This window comes from Rissa tridactyla, chromosome 27 (genome assembly GCF_028500815.1).
Source record: "Rissa tridactyla isolate bRisTri1 chromosome 27, bRisTri1.patW.cur.20221130, whole genome shotgun sequence".
Lineage (NCBI taxonomy): Eukaryota > Metazoa > Chordata > Aves > Charadriiformes > Laridae > Rissa > Rissa tridactyla.
Window position 1 is genome coordinate 1,425,622 of NC_071492.1, and position 13,525 is coordinate 1,439,146.

At 69.3% G+C, this 13,525-nt stretch overlaps 1 protein-coding gene across 1 annotated transcript; it reads right to left on the reverse strand.

The window, feature by feature from the left end:
* Nucleotides 1–2,152: 2,152 nt before the first annotated feature.
* Nucleotides 2,153–13,179, reverse strand: ERCC2 (ERCC excision repair 2, TFIIH core complex helicase subunit). Its single transcript, XM_054183708.1, has 23 exons — nucleotides 13,145–13,179; nucleotides 12,353–12,452; nucleotides 12,185–12,262; nucleotides 12,045–12,107; nucleotides 11,846–11,959; nucleotides 11,647–11,763; nucleotides 11,062–11,178; nucleotides 10,827–10,950; nucleotides 10,620–10,716; nucleotides 10,380–10,513; nucleotides 9,448–9,616; nucleotides 8,651–8,769; nucleotides 8,479–8,548; nucleotides 8,305–8,374; nucleotides 7,589–7,690; nucleotides 7,418–7,481; nucleotides 6,660–6,781; nucleotides 6,467–6,559; nucleotides 6,296–6,368; nucleotides 5,739–5,809; nucleotides 3,469–3,612; nucleotides 2,375–2,518; nucleotides 2,153–2,272 (listed from the first exon to the last, which is right to left on the reverse strand). The coding sequence occupies exons 1-23, from the start codon at nucleotides 13,147–13,149 to the stop codon at nucleotides 2,180–2,182; spliced, it is 2,283 nt and encodes a 760-aa protein (XP_054039683.1). The 5' UTR covers nucleotides 13,150–13,179; the 3' UTR covers nucleotides 2,153–2,179.
* Nucleotides 13,180–13,525: the final 346 nt, after the last annotated feature.

Consider the following 13,525-nt stretch of genomic DNA (forward strand, 5'->3'; position numbering starts at 1 on the left):
CGGCAGGGTGTGGGGCACAGCAGGGGACATGGGGCACGCCATGGGGCACGCCAGGACACAGGGGACACGTCCCTGCCCGGCCGAGGGGACACGGGGGACAGTGGGCGTGGCCCTGGGCGTGGTCCCCGAGGGCGTGGCCGGGCCGCGTTTGGCGGCGACGGGGCCGGAGCTGTTTGTAGCCAGGAGGGTCCGGGACTTTGGGGGTGGGGGGGGGGACGACACCGGGACCGACCCCCGCCGCCGTGTCCTGGGGGGTCCCGGCGGCACCGGGGGCGGGGGGGGGGGCTCCGATCCCGATCGCGGTGCCGATCCCGGTGGGTCTGGTCCCTGTTTGTCCCCGGTGTCACGGGGGAGGGGGATTCGTCCCGGGGGGGTGTCCCGGGGCGGAGGGGGGGTCCGGGGTTACCTTGAGCGCTGCGGATGGAGCGGGTCGGGTCGGGCCGGTACCGGCGGAGGCGGGGAGGCGGCGGCGGAGAGCGGAGCCGCCACCGGCTTTTATCCGCCACCCCCGGCCCCTCCCGGCCCCCGGGGGGGTGGGGTCCCCGGGGGGGGCTCGGAACCGGGCGGGGGGTCGGGCACTGCCGGAGACGGCCCCAGGGACGAGGGAGAACCTTCGGGACCCCCCACCCCCCTCACCCCGGCACCGCCCCCCCGCGGTGTCGGGTGTCCGCTGGGCGCCCGGCCCGGCACCTGCCGCCCCCCCGGCCCCCCCGGGGGACCCCTCCGAGACCCCCTCGGACCCCCCGGACCCCTCAATACACACGGACACACCCCCCCCCCCCGGTTACCCCGGACCCCCCAACACCCCCTGCACCGGGCTCCCCCCCCTCCGGCTCTGCGCAGCCCCACGGCACTGTGGGGCTCCCACACTGCCCCCCCTGCACCCCCCCACTGCCTCACCCCCCCACCCCACCCCCCCCGGACACACTGCACATTGCGGGGCCGTGGGTCCCATGGGTCAGTGCCGTGGGGGGTGTGGGTCCCATGGGGGGGCTGTGGGTCAGTGCCGTGGGTGCTGTGGGGCAACCTTGACACCCACCCTCCCCCCCCCGAGTTGCCCCTCCAGGCTCTGGCTGCAACTTGGGGGGGGGGGGGGGGGTCAGAATCCGTCCTGGGGTGGGGGGGGGGGTGCACCCCCAAACCCCCCCTGACACCCCAAACCCCCCTGTCTCCCTGTGCCCCCAGGGGGTGCTGGGGGGGGGAGGGCAGTTCCGCGGGGGTCCTGGGGCATGGGGGGTGTCCCCGGGGGGGGGGGGGGGGGGGTGACCCCGGGATCCGCTGGATCAGGGCAATTCAAGCCGCCACCCCCCCCCCCCCAACACCCCCCCCCCCCGGGTATTTTTAGGCCGGATCCTGTTACCTGCCGGCTCCAGTGTCGGGGGGGGGGGGGCACACACACCACCCCCCCACACCCCCAGGGGGACCCATGGGGTGGCCCGGGATGGACGCGGGGAGGCACCAAGGGGGCGTCACCCCCCCCCCCCCCAAAATGCCAGCCGCCACCGGGGAAAACTGAGGCACAGACAGGATGGGGGGGGTCCGTGTGGGGCTGGAGGGGCTGAGTGCCCTGGTGGGGGGGGGGGAAACGCGACAGGGGGGGACATGGGGTGACCTCAGGAATGGTGTCCCAGGGGACATGGGGGACCCCAGGGGGCACAGGTGACACTGGGGACATGGGGGACCCCGGGGATGGGGGGAGTTTTGGGGGAGGGGGGGGTTCGCAGGGGGACACAGGGGTGACACTGGGGATGGGGCCCCAGGGGACACACTGGGGGACATGGTGGGGGGGGGGCCCGGGGGATGGGGGGGGGGGGACGAGGGCGGTCCCAGGGGTGCCCCTGGGCGCAGGCGGGTGAATCAGGTGCAGTGACACGGGGGGGGGGGGGGTCCGTTTATTGGGGGGGGGTTTACAAAAATGAGGAGAATGGAGGAGTCCTGGAACAGTGGGGGGAAGGGGGGCGTCCAGACCCCCCCCCTTGACCGTGGGGAGGGGCGGTGTCCAGACCCCACTTTGGGGGGGGGTCCCAACCCCCAGTTGCTCCCCCTCCTCCCTCTCCCAGCACCCGAGGGGATGGGGAAGGTGTCCATGGGGGGCTGGGGGGGGGGAGGTGGGGGGAGTGTCCATGGGGGTGACACTTCCCCACCCCCCACCCCCCCAAATAACGCCCCCCCCCCTCGCTCAGAGCTGGCGGGCGAGCTGCTGCACGCGCTGCTGCGTCTCCTCCGACTGCAGCTGCTCCAGCGTCAGCAGCGACAGCCCCAGCTGCTCCCCCTGCGGCACGGAGGGGACGGGGCGGGGGGGTCAAGGGGGGGGTCCCTGTGCCCGGGGCCGGGGGGGGGGGGTTGTGAGGGGCGGGGGGGTGTCCACGGTTACCTGTGGGAAGGGCTGGGCCATCTGGCGCAGGAAGAACTTGGCCACCTGCAGGGCCTCGTCCACCGTCAGGTTGAGGTTGGCGTCGGGGAGGTGATCCTGGATCCAGCGCGGCAGCTTCCCCCGCTTGTCCGCCCGGGCGAAGCGCTGGGGGAGAGGGAACAAGGCGGAGGGGGGGGGGGGGCATCAGGACAAAATTGGGGGGGGGGGGAATCGCCCCCCAAACCCGCTCGTCCGCAAGGGGAGAAGCATCGTGGGGGCGGGAAATGACCCCAAAACGGGGGAAAAAAAAAATCACCCCCAAACCTGTTTGTCCGCCTGGGCAAAGTGCTGGGGGGGGCCGGGGGCAAAATGGGGGGGGGGAATCCCCCCCCCCCAAAAAACCCGCTCGTCCGTAAGGGAGAAGCGGCGTGGGGGGGGGGGGGAAAGCAGGGCAAAATGACCCCAAAACAGGGGGAAAATTGCCCCAAAACCTGCTTGTCAGCCTGTAAGAAGTGCTGGGGGGGGGGGGGGGGGAGCAGGGGGGCGGGGGGAGGTGCCAGCCCAAAAATAGGAGGGGAAATTGCCCCAAAACCCCTTGTCCACCCGTGCGAAGTGATGCCGGGGGGGGGTGGGAAGCTGGGGTGGAAGTGTGGGGCTGCCCCCAAAGCCGGGGAATTCGCCCCGAATGCGGGGGGTTTGACCCCCAAAATGGAGGATTTTTTTTCCCCAAAGCGGGGTGTTTGCCCCCAAAGTGGGGGGATTTCACCCCAAAGCGGGGTGTTTGCCCCCAAAGCAGAGGGCCTCGCCCCGAAGCGGAGTGTTTGGCCCCAAAGCAGGGGGATTTCACCCCGCAGCGGGATGTTTGCCCCTAAAGCGGAAGATTTTGCCCCAAAGCAGGGGGATTTCACCCCGCAGCGGGATGTTTGCCCCTAAAGCGGAGGAGTTTCGCCCCAAAGCAGGGTGTTTGCCCCACAGTGGGGTGTTTCACCCCAAGGCAGGGGGTTTTGGCCCCACAGTGAGGTGTTTCACCCCAAAGCGGGGGGATTTTGTCCCAAAACGGAGCATTTCACCCCAAAGCGGGGGGGGGGGGGGGTCTGGCCCCGCAGCGTCCCCACCTTGTCGGCGAAGAGCATGATGCCGTAGTCGCTCTTGCCACGCAGCGCCCGCCCCACGCACTGCGCCGCCTGCCGCATGGCGTCGAAGGTGAGGAAGTCGTTCTCCCGCAGCTGGAACTGCTCCCGCAGGTACTGCAGCCGCGCCTGGGGACATCGGGGACATCGGGGACACGATGGGGGACAGGGGACACTGGGGACATGGGGACACTGGGGACACGGGGACACCAGGGGACACAGGTCCTGCAGCCGCGCCTGAGGACATCGGGTACACGATGGGGACTGGGGACATGGGGACACTGGGGACATGGGGACACCAGGGGACACAGGTCCTGCAGCCGCACCTGGGGACACGGGGACATCAGGGGGACATTGGGGACACTGGGGACATGGGGACACCAGGGGACACAGGTCCTGCAGCCGCACCTGGGGACATCGGGTACACGATAGGGACAGGGGACACTGGGGACATGGGGACACCAGGGGACACAGGTCCTGCAGCCGCACCTGGGGACACGGGGACATCGGGGGGACATTGGGGACACTGGGGACATGGGGACACTGGGGACACAGGTCCTGCAGCCGTACCTGGGGACATCGGGTACACGATGGGGACAGGGGACACTGGGGACATGGGGACACTGGGGACATGGGGACACCAGGGGACACAGGTCCTGCAGCCACACCTGGGGACACGGGGACATCGGGGGGACATTGGGGACACTGGGGACATGGGGACACCGGGGACATGGGGACACCAGGGGACACAGGTCCTGCAGCTGCACCTGGGGACATCGGGAACACGATGGGGACTGGGGACATGGGGACACTGGGGACATGGGGACACCAGGGGACACAGGTCCTGCAGCCGCACCTGGGGACACAGGGACATCGGGGGGACATTGGGGACACTGGGGACATGGGGACACTGGGGGACATGGGGACACCAGGGGACACAGGTCCTGCAGCCGCACCTGGGGACATCGGGTACACGATGGGGACAGGGGACACTGGGGACATGGGGACACTGGGGACATGGGGACACCAGGGGACACAGGTCCTGCAGCCGCACCTGGGGACACAGGGACATCGGGGGGACATTGGGGACACTGGGGACATGGGGACACTGGGGACATGGGGACACCAGGGGACACAGGTCCTGCAGCCGCGCCTGAGGACATCGGGTACACGATGGGGACTGGGGACATGGGGACACTGGGGACATGGGGACACCAGGGGACACAGGTCCTGCAGCTGCACCTGGGGACATCGGGTATACGATGGGGACAGGGGACACTGGGGACATGGGGACACTCGGGACATGGGGACACCAGGGGACACAGGTCCTGCAGCCGCACCTGGGGACACGGGGACATGATGGGGACAGGGGACACTGGGGACATGGGAGGGGACACTGGGGACACCAGGGGACACAGGTCCTGCAGCCACGCCTGGGGACATTGGGGACATCGGGGGGACATTGGGGGGACATTGGGGACACTGGGGACATCGGGGACATGGGGGGGACATTGGGGGCAGGGGACACTGGGGACATGGGGGGGAGATGGGGGACATTGGGGACATGGGGGACATGAGAACATTGGGGACACTGGGGACATGGGGGACATCGGGGACATTGGGGACATGGGGGACACAGGTCCTGCAGCCACGCCTGGGGGACATCAGCAGGACACTGGGGACAGGGGATACTGGGGACATGGGGACACCAGTCCTGCAGCTGCCCCTGGGGACATGGGGACACTGGGGACATAGGGGGGACACTGGGGACATCGAGGACACTGGGGACATTGGGGGGGACACTGGGGTCATGGGGGACACAGGTACTGCAGCTGTGCCTGGGGGGGACAGGGGACATGGGGGCCACTGGGGACATGGGGGGGAGATGGGGGCCACTGGGGACATGAGAACATTGGGGACACTGGGGACATGGGGGACATGGGGGACACAGGTACTGCAGCCATGCCTGGGGGGGACAGAGGACATCCGGGACATGGGGGACACTGGGGACACTGGAGACATGGGGGACATGGGGACACTGGGGGACATTGGGGGCATCGAGGACATAGGGACACCAGGGGACATGGAGAACTTTGGGGACATTGGGGGGACACTGGGGACACGGCGGACACAGGCACTGCAGTTGCGCCTGGGGGACATGGGAACATCGGGGACATGGAGGACGTTGGAGACAGGGGACACTGGGGACAGCAGGGGACATTGGGGACAGGAGGGGACGCCCGTGTCCCGCTGACCTTGAGGATGCGGCTCTGGGTGTAGACGTAGGGGACCCCGAACATGACGACGGCCCGGCCGTAGTGATGCACTGGGGGGGGACACACCGAACTGGGGGGGGGCTCCGACACCTGCCGCCGTGTCCCCCTGCCACCGTGCGTCCCCTCTGCCACCACATCCCCCCCCCCGGCACCATGTCCCCAACGTGTCCCCTGGCCACCATGTCCCCCCCGCCACCGCATCCCCCTCCGCCACCTTGTTCCCCCCCCATCACCGTGTCCCCCCCGTCACCGTGTCCCCCCCCCCGTCACCTTGTCCCCCCCCCATCACCGCATCCCCCCTGTCACCATGTCCCCCCCTGCCACCATGTCCCCTGGCCACCTTGTCCCCCCCCAAGCACCGCATCCCCCCCCCCATCACCATGTTTTCCTCCCCCCGGCCACCGTGTGTCCCCCCTGTCACCGTGTCCCCCCCCGCCATTGCGTCCCCTGGCCACCTTGTCCCCCCCAACCACCACATCCCCCCCCCCCCCCGTCACCGCGTCCCCCCGCCCTGTCACCGCGTGTCCCCCCCTCACCGAAGTCGATGCCCTCCGACACTTTGCCGCGGGCCACGGAGAGCAGGATGGCCCCCCGGCCGTTCTCGCAGGCCTGGCAAGAGAAGCCACTGCTGTCACCTGCCGGGGGCCGGGGGGGGCAGGGACACGACACACCCACGGTGACACCCCCCCGGGGACACCCCCACCCACCTCCTGGTACTTCTCCAGGGCCACGGAGGTCTCGGCGCTGTCCTGCGTCTCGATGAAGATGAGCTTGTTGCGCTGGATGTTCTCCAGGATGCCCTGCCGTGGGGCGGGGGGGGGTTAAGGGGGGGTTAAGGGGGGGGCTGGGGGGGGGGCTGGGCGGAGGGGGACGGGGTCGGGGACGGCGCTGGGGACGTACCTGCTCGTACCAGGAGGCCACGATGTTCTCCATGTACTGGTAGCTGGTGAAGAAGGCGACGAGGCCGTCGGGGACAACGGCCGACAGCTCCAGCAGCAGGTTCCCGTAGTTGCGGATGACGGCTTTTGGGGGGGGGGGTTGGGGTGGGGGGGGGTGGCACCGTGTCCCCTCAACAGTCCCCAGCTTGTCCCAGCCCCCACCCCCCGGGCACGCCTCCGGCCCCACAACCAACCTCCCTCCCCAGCCCCGTAACCCTGTCCCCATCCCGTTCCCAAGCCCCATATCCCCCTGTCCCTGTCCCCTCCTCAGCCCCATAATGCCATCCCTGTCCCCATCCCTGTCCCCCCCAGCCCCACAACCCCATCCCTGTCCCCCCCAGCCCCATAACTCCATCCCTGTCTCCAAGTCCCATATCCCCTGTCCCCTTCCCTGTCCCCATCCCTGTCCCCCCAGCCCCATAACTCCATCCCTGTCCCCCCAGAGCCCCACAACTTCATCCTTGTCCCCATCCCTGTCCCCTTCCCGAGCCCCACATCCCCCTGTCCCCATCCCTGTCCCCTCCCCAGCCCCATAGCGCCACGCCTGTCCCCTTCCCTGTCCCCGTCCCTGTCCCCCCAGCCCCATAACTCCATCCCTGTCCCCCCAGAGCCCCACAACTTCATCCTTGTCCCCATCCCTGTCCCCTTCCCAAGCCCCACATCCCCCTGTCCCCATCCCTGTCCCCTCCCCAGCCCCACAAGCCCATCCCCGTCCCCTACCGATGTCCTCGCGCGTCTCGAACTTGGAGCTGATGGCCACCTGGTCATTGCCCCGACCCACGATCTGTGAGGGATGGCGGGGGGGGGGACGACACATTGGTGACTTGGGGGTCCCCGCCCCCCCGCCCATAGCCCCGGGGGAAGGGGGGGGGATGCGTCCCCCCAACTCACCATGGGGCACAGGCAGGTCCGGGCCAGCGTCATGGTGAAGGTGGCCATGGTGACGGGGCGGAAATCCAGGATTTTAGGGTAAATTTCCAGCGGGGACAGCGTCTGGCGGGGGGGACACAGAGGGGACAGGGTCACCCCGATGGGGATGTGGGGGGGGGGACACTGCGGGACACGGTAAGGGGGGACACAGGGACAGGGTAGGGGGGACATGGGGGACACACAAGGGACACTGGAAACATGGAGGGGGGGGCAAGGGAAGGGGGGACATGGGGGGACACGGGGACAGAGAGGGACATGGGGGACATGGAGGGACACGGGGGGACACAGGGGACATGAGAGACATGGGGGACACATGAGGGACATGGGGGAACATAGGGAACACGGAGGGACACGGGGGACACGGCGGGACATGGGGGGACATGAGAGACATGGGGGACACATGAGGGACATTGGGGACACAGAGGGATACGGAGGGATACGGAGGGACACGGGGGGACATGGGGGACACACGAGGGACATGGCGGGACATGGGGGACCACAGAGGGACAGGAGAGGACACGGGGGGACACAGGGGGACACAGGGGGACACGGAAGGACACAGGGGACAAGGTATGGGGGGGACATGGGGGACACAGGACACATGGGGGACATGGTAGGAGGGATGTGGGGGACACGTGGGGGGACACATGGGGGACACGGGGGACACGGGGACTCACCCCTGACGTGATGATGACGGACTGGAAGCGCTCGAAGACGGGTTTGATGGCAATGGAGGCGTCCATGCAGCTGCGGGGGAGGGGGGACACACAGCACCGAGGTGACGCTGCCACCGCCCCCCACCTCCCTGTGTCCCCCCCCCGGTGTCCCTGTGTCCCCCCCGGTGTCCCCACCTGAAGTGCAGGACGGGGTTGGGGATGGTGGGGGTCCTGTCGTCGAAGGGCTCGATGATGATGGTGAAACCTGAAGGGAGGGAGGGGGAGACACAAAATTGAGGTGGGGGGACACCCCCTCCCCGGGGACTGTCCGTCCCCCCCCTCCCCGTTCCCCCCGGGGGGGGCCCACCCTTGGCGTAGGTGCTGACGAGGGTGGCGAAGTTGGCGACGAGGGTGATGGCGGAGAAATCGGCCACGTCCGTGATCTCCAGCGTCCGCAGCAGCGAGTGCAGGCGCTCGGCGCAGAACCTGTGGGGGGACATGTCACCTGGCGGGGGGGGGACACATCGCCTGGGGAGGGGGGGGGAACATGTCGCCTGGCGTCGGGACACAGCACCTGGGGTGGGGGGACATGTCAGCTGAGGGGGGGAGAGACATCGCCTGGACAGGGGGACACAGCATATCGGGGGGGGGGCACAGCACCAGGGGGGGGGGACAAGTCACGTGGTGGGGGGACACGTCACCTGGGGGGGAATATGTCACCTGGGGGGGGGGAACCATGCCACCTGGTGGGGTACACAGCACCTTGGGTGGGAGGGGGGGGGTGACACATGTAACCTCGGGGTGGGGGGGACACATCGCCTTGAGGGGGGGACACAGCACCTGCGGGGGGACATGTCACCTGGAGGCGGGGGGGGGCAACAGAACCTTGGCGGGGGGGACATGTCACCCTGGGGGGGGACACGTCACCTGGTGGTGGGACACAGCACCTGGTGTGTGGGGGGGGTGTCACAGACCACCCTGGGGAGGGAAAAAGCACCCTGGGGGGGGCACAGATAACCCTGGGGGGGGGCAAAGCACGCTGGGAGGGTCACAGTCCACCTGGGGAGGGGCCACAGCCCCCCGGGAGGGACGTGTCCCCCCAGATGCCACGTCCCCTGGGGGCGGGGGCTGCGTCCCTTGGCGGGGGGGGGGGCACAGACTCACCGCAGGGGCTTGCGCTCGATGCAGACCTTCTCGTAGAGGTCGCGCAGGAAGGCGGGGGGGCTCTCCTGCACCACGCGCGGCCCCCGCACCCGCGCCCGCAGGTAGGACACCAGCCGCTTCAGGAACCCCACGAAGTGCTCGGCCGTGCGGATGCTGCCAGGAACCGCCTCTGGGGGCGGGGGGGAAGACGATGACACATGGCAGGGGGGGTCAGACGGGGACCCCCCCCCCCCCAGCACTGCATCCCCACAGGGAGGGGCTGGGTGACCCCCAGGGCTCGGCTGGGGGGGCAACAGAGGCCGGTGTGGGGCTGGGGGCACCCCAAAGGGATCCCAAGGGTTTTTTTGGGGGGGGTCCCCACATCCAGAAGCGTCTTGGGGACCCCCAGGGCTCGGCTGGGGGGGGAAGATGGGGGGCAACAGAGGCCGGTGTGGGGCTGGGGGCACCCCAAAGGGATCCCAAGGGTCTGGGGGGGGCGTCCCCACAGCCCGGAGGGTCTCAGGGACCCCCAAACTCATCCAGAGAGGACATCAGGGGGCACCCCAAAGGGATCCCAAGGGATCTGGGGGGGGAGGTCCCACTGCCAGGATGGTCTCGGGGACCCCCAGGGACCCCCATGCTCAGACACAGTGGAATCAGGGGGCATCCCAAAGGCATCCCAAGGGTTTGGGGGTTCCCCACTGCCAGGAGGGTCTCGGGGACCCCCACGCTCAGCCAAGGGAGCCCCCCCAAAAGGCTCGGAGGGGGGGGTCTGCACCCCAAAAAAAGGGCTCAGAACCCCCCCCTCCTCCTCCGGTATGGAAATGGGGGGAGGGGTACCCACAAAAGGGGAGGGGGTATCCCAAAAGGGTGGTGGGGGGGGTGTGTTACCCCAAAATGGGGAGGGGGGGGGGTCATACCCCAAAAAGGGCTTCCCCCCCCCCGGGACGCACCCCGCAGCACCTCGTCGGGCAGCACGGGGTTGGCGAGGTAGAGGTCGGTCTCCCGGGCGGCGCCCGCCTCCCGCAGCCCCTCCACCAGGCGCCGGTACTCCTCCGCCAGCCGCCGCGCGTCCGTCTCCTTGATCCTGCCGGGGACGGGATGCGCGTGACACGGGGAGTTGGGGGGGGGGGGACACACAGGACAAGGAGAGAAGGTGGGGTGGGGGGGACGACACACGGACGCCGCCTCACTTCTGGATGGTGGCCTGGAGCGTGGCCACGTTGGCCTGGCAGCGGTCCAGCGTGCGGCGGGTGATGTTCACCCCCATGGAGTCGATGCAGACGTTGTCTGCGGGGACAAGAAGGGACAAAGATGTCACACTCACACACACACACACCGGGGACACCCCAAAAGCGGGTCCAAGCTCGGGGAGTCGGGGGGGGGGGCAGGCCACCGACCGATGTTGTGGGCTTCGTCAAAGACCACCACCGACTTCCTGGCCAACTCCTTGGAGACCAGGTCGGCGATCTTGGGGTCCAGCAGGTAGTGGTAGCTGTAGACCACCACGTTGGCGTGCAGGATCTGCCGGGCAGGGGGGGAGGTTTTGGGGACGTTTAGGGGCGTTTAGGGACAGGTGAGCCCCCCTCCACCCCCCTCCCAGCAGTCGATCCCCCCCCCGCCTTCCCCCGGTACCGAGTAGCGGGTGAGGAAATAGGGGCACCAGCCCTTCTGGCGGCCGTGGGCCTTCAGGTCGTCCAGGTTGTAGACGCCGTAGGGGATGGGGACCTCGCGCCCGTGGGTGTCGAACTCCTGGGGGGGACACGCGGGAGCAGGGGGATCCCAGGGTGCTGGGGATCCAGTCAGGGAAAGGGGGGGACCCCGGGGTGCTCAGGAGGTGGGTGGGGAATGGGGGACCCCAGGGTGCCTGGGATGGATCAGGGAACGGGGGGGGCCCCAAGGGGGTTGGGATCCAGTTAGGGAAACTAGGGGACCCCAGGGTGCTGGGGATCCAGTCGGGGAATGGGGGGGGACCCCGGGGTGCTGGGGATCCCCAGGGTGCTGAGGATCTTGTTGGGGAAGAGGAGGGCACTGAAGGATGCTGGGGATCCAGTCGGGGAATGGGGGGATCTGGACGGGGAGCAGGAGCACCCGGAGCTGCTGGGGTCACCCCAGGGCACCCAGGAGCCTTTGTGGGGGCAGCCGGGGGTCCCCAGGTGCCGTCAGGACCCCCGGGTGCCCGTGAAGGGGGGTGGATCCCCGTGAGGGTGGATCCCTGACCTCGAAGAAGCGGCAGGCAGGCAGGGATCGGTCGTGCTGGTGCCGGGCCCGCACGTAGGAGGCCGTCAGGCTCAGGCAGCGGCTGTCCACCTCCTTCCCGAAGCGCAGCGAGGACACCTGTGTCCCCCACGGCACCCCAGCGTCACCCCCACGTCCCCAGGGGATCTCCCCGCCGGATCCCACCCGATCCCCCGCCCACCTCGGGGTGGATGCAGAGGTTCTTCCTGGAACTCAGCGCCAGCCCCAGGAACGGCACCTTCTCCCCCAGCTCCTTCTCATAGAAATCCATCAGCTTCCGCAGCTCCTCGATCACCTGCGGTGGTGGGGGATCTCAGGGGGGATCCCTTGGGATCCCCGCCGGGATCTGCTCCCCGCCTCCCCTTCCCCCAGCTCCGCACCTTCTCGATCTCCGGCACCGTGCGGGAGCAGTAGATGAGTTTGGTGACGTCCAGCGGATGGGCCTGGGGAGAGATGGGGGGAGACGCTGGGATCTGTGGGCATCTGTGGGAATCTGCTGGGATCGGGTGCCGGCACTCACCCGCTGGTAGGCGACGATGAGTGACAGCAGTGACACCGTCTTCCCGGTCCCCGAGGGCATCTCCAGGACGCCGTGTCCCTGCCGAGAGCCGCCGTGTCACCCCTGCGGGGGCGTCCCTGGGGACGGGTGGATCCCAGCCCGCTGGGGAGCACCCGATCCCACCCCTACCTTGGCGTCCAGGGTCCTCTTGAGCTCCAGCATGTAGGAGAACTGCTCGGGGTAGATGTAGTCATAGGGGAAGTAGACCAGGAGCCCATCGATGTTGAGCCTGCGGAGGGGACGGGAGAAGGAGGATCCCCCCGAGGGATCCCACCAGATCCCACCACGGGCTGATCTCTCCTCAGCCCAGCCCCACCCAGCAGATCTGGTGGGTGACGGGGGCAGCAGGATCCGGCGGGGGGAAAACCCCTGCCGGTCTCAGTTCTCCATTGCTGCCCCGGCAGGGATCCGCTCTGCTGCTAAGGCTGGATTGCCAGGGATCCCGTCCCTCCCGTGGGACCAGCAACCCCTGGGATCCACCAGCATCCCCGCCCTCCCATGGGCTTGACAACCCCCGGGATCCACAGGGACCGTGGATCACCCATGGGCCTGGTACCCCCCGGGATTCACTGGGATCCTAGCCCTCCTGCGGGTCAGGCAGCCCCCGGGATCCCGGCCCTCCTGTGGCACCAGCACCACACGGGATCCACTGGGATCCTGGCCCTCTTGTGCGCTTGGAAGCCCCTGGGATCCACCAAGATCATGGACCACCCATGGGCCTGGCACCCCCCGGGATCCACGGAGATCCTGGCCCTCCCACGGGACCGGACCCCTCTGCGATCCACCGGGATCCCGGCCCTCCCGCGGGCTCGGCACCCCCCGGGATCCCGGCGCTCCCTTGGCCGACCCCCCCGCCGCGATCCCGCCCCCCGGGATCCCTTCACCGCCCCCTCCCCCGGATCCCCCCGACCCCCCGCTCACTTCATGGCTCCCGCCGCTCCCGCACGCCGCCGGCCCCGCCCCTCCAGTCCCCACCTCGGTCCGCTCCGCCCTCCCATTGGCCTGCGCGCCCCGCCTCTCGCTTACGATTGGCCGCCGGCGCCGCCCATCACAGCGTGGGGGTGCGCGGCGTAGCGGCGGAGGCGGGGAAACCAATCGCCAGCCGACGGCCCAGGGCGGCGAGTTGAGCGCCGAGCCCTGGGGATGGTCCCCCGCGATGGGGCGGTGTCACCCGCCCGTGTCCCCCCCCCCCCACCATGGTCCCCAGGGGGGTGTCACCCCGCCATGTCCCCCCCCATGCCCCGAGGAACGTGTCCCCCCGTGTCACCCCCCCACGGTCCCCAGGGGGGTGCCCGTCCCCCC

Bases quoted from the DNA above. Each gene is read 5' to 3' on its own strand.
- ERCC2 (XM_054183708.1), bottom strand. The intron at 12,108-12,184 runs GTGAGTGCCGGC...ATCTCTCCCCAG, and splicing joins TCATCGTCGCCTACCAGCGG to GCCCATCCGCTGGACGTCAC. The intron at 8,770-9,447 runs GTGAGTCTGTGC...GTCCCCCCACAG, and splicing joins ATCGAGCGCAAGCCCCTGCG to GTTCTGCGCCGAGCGCCTGC.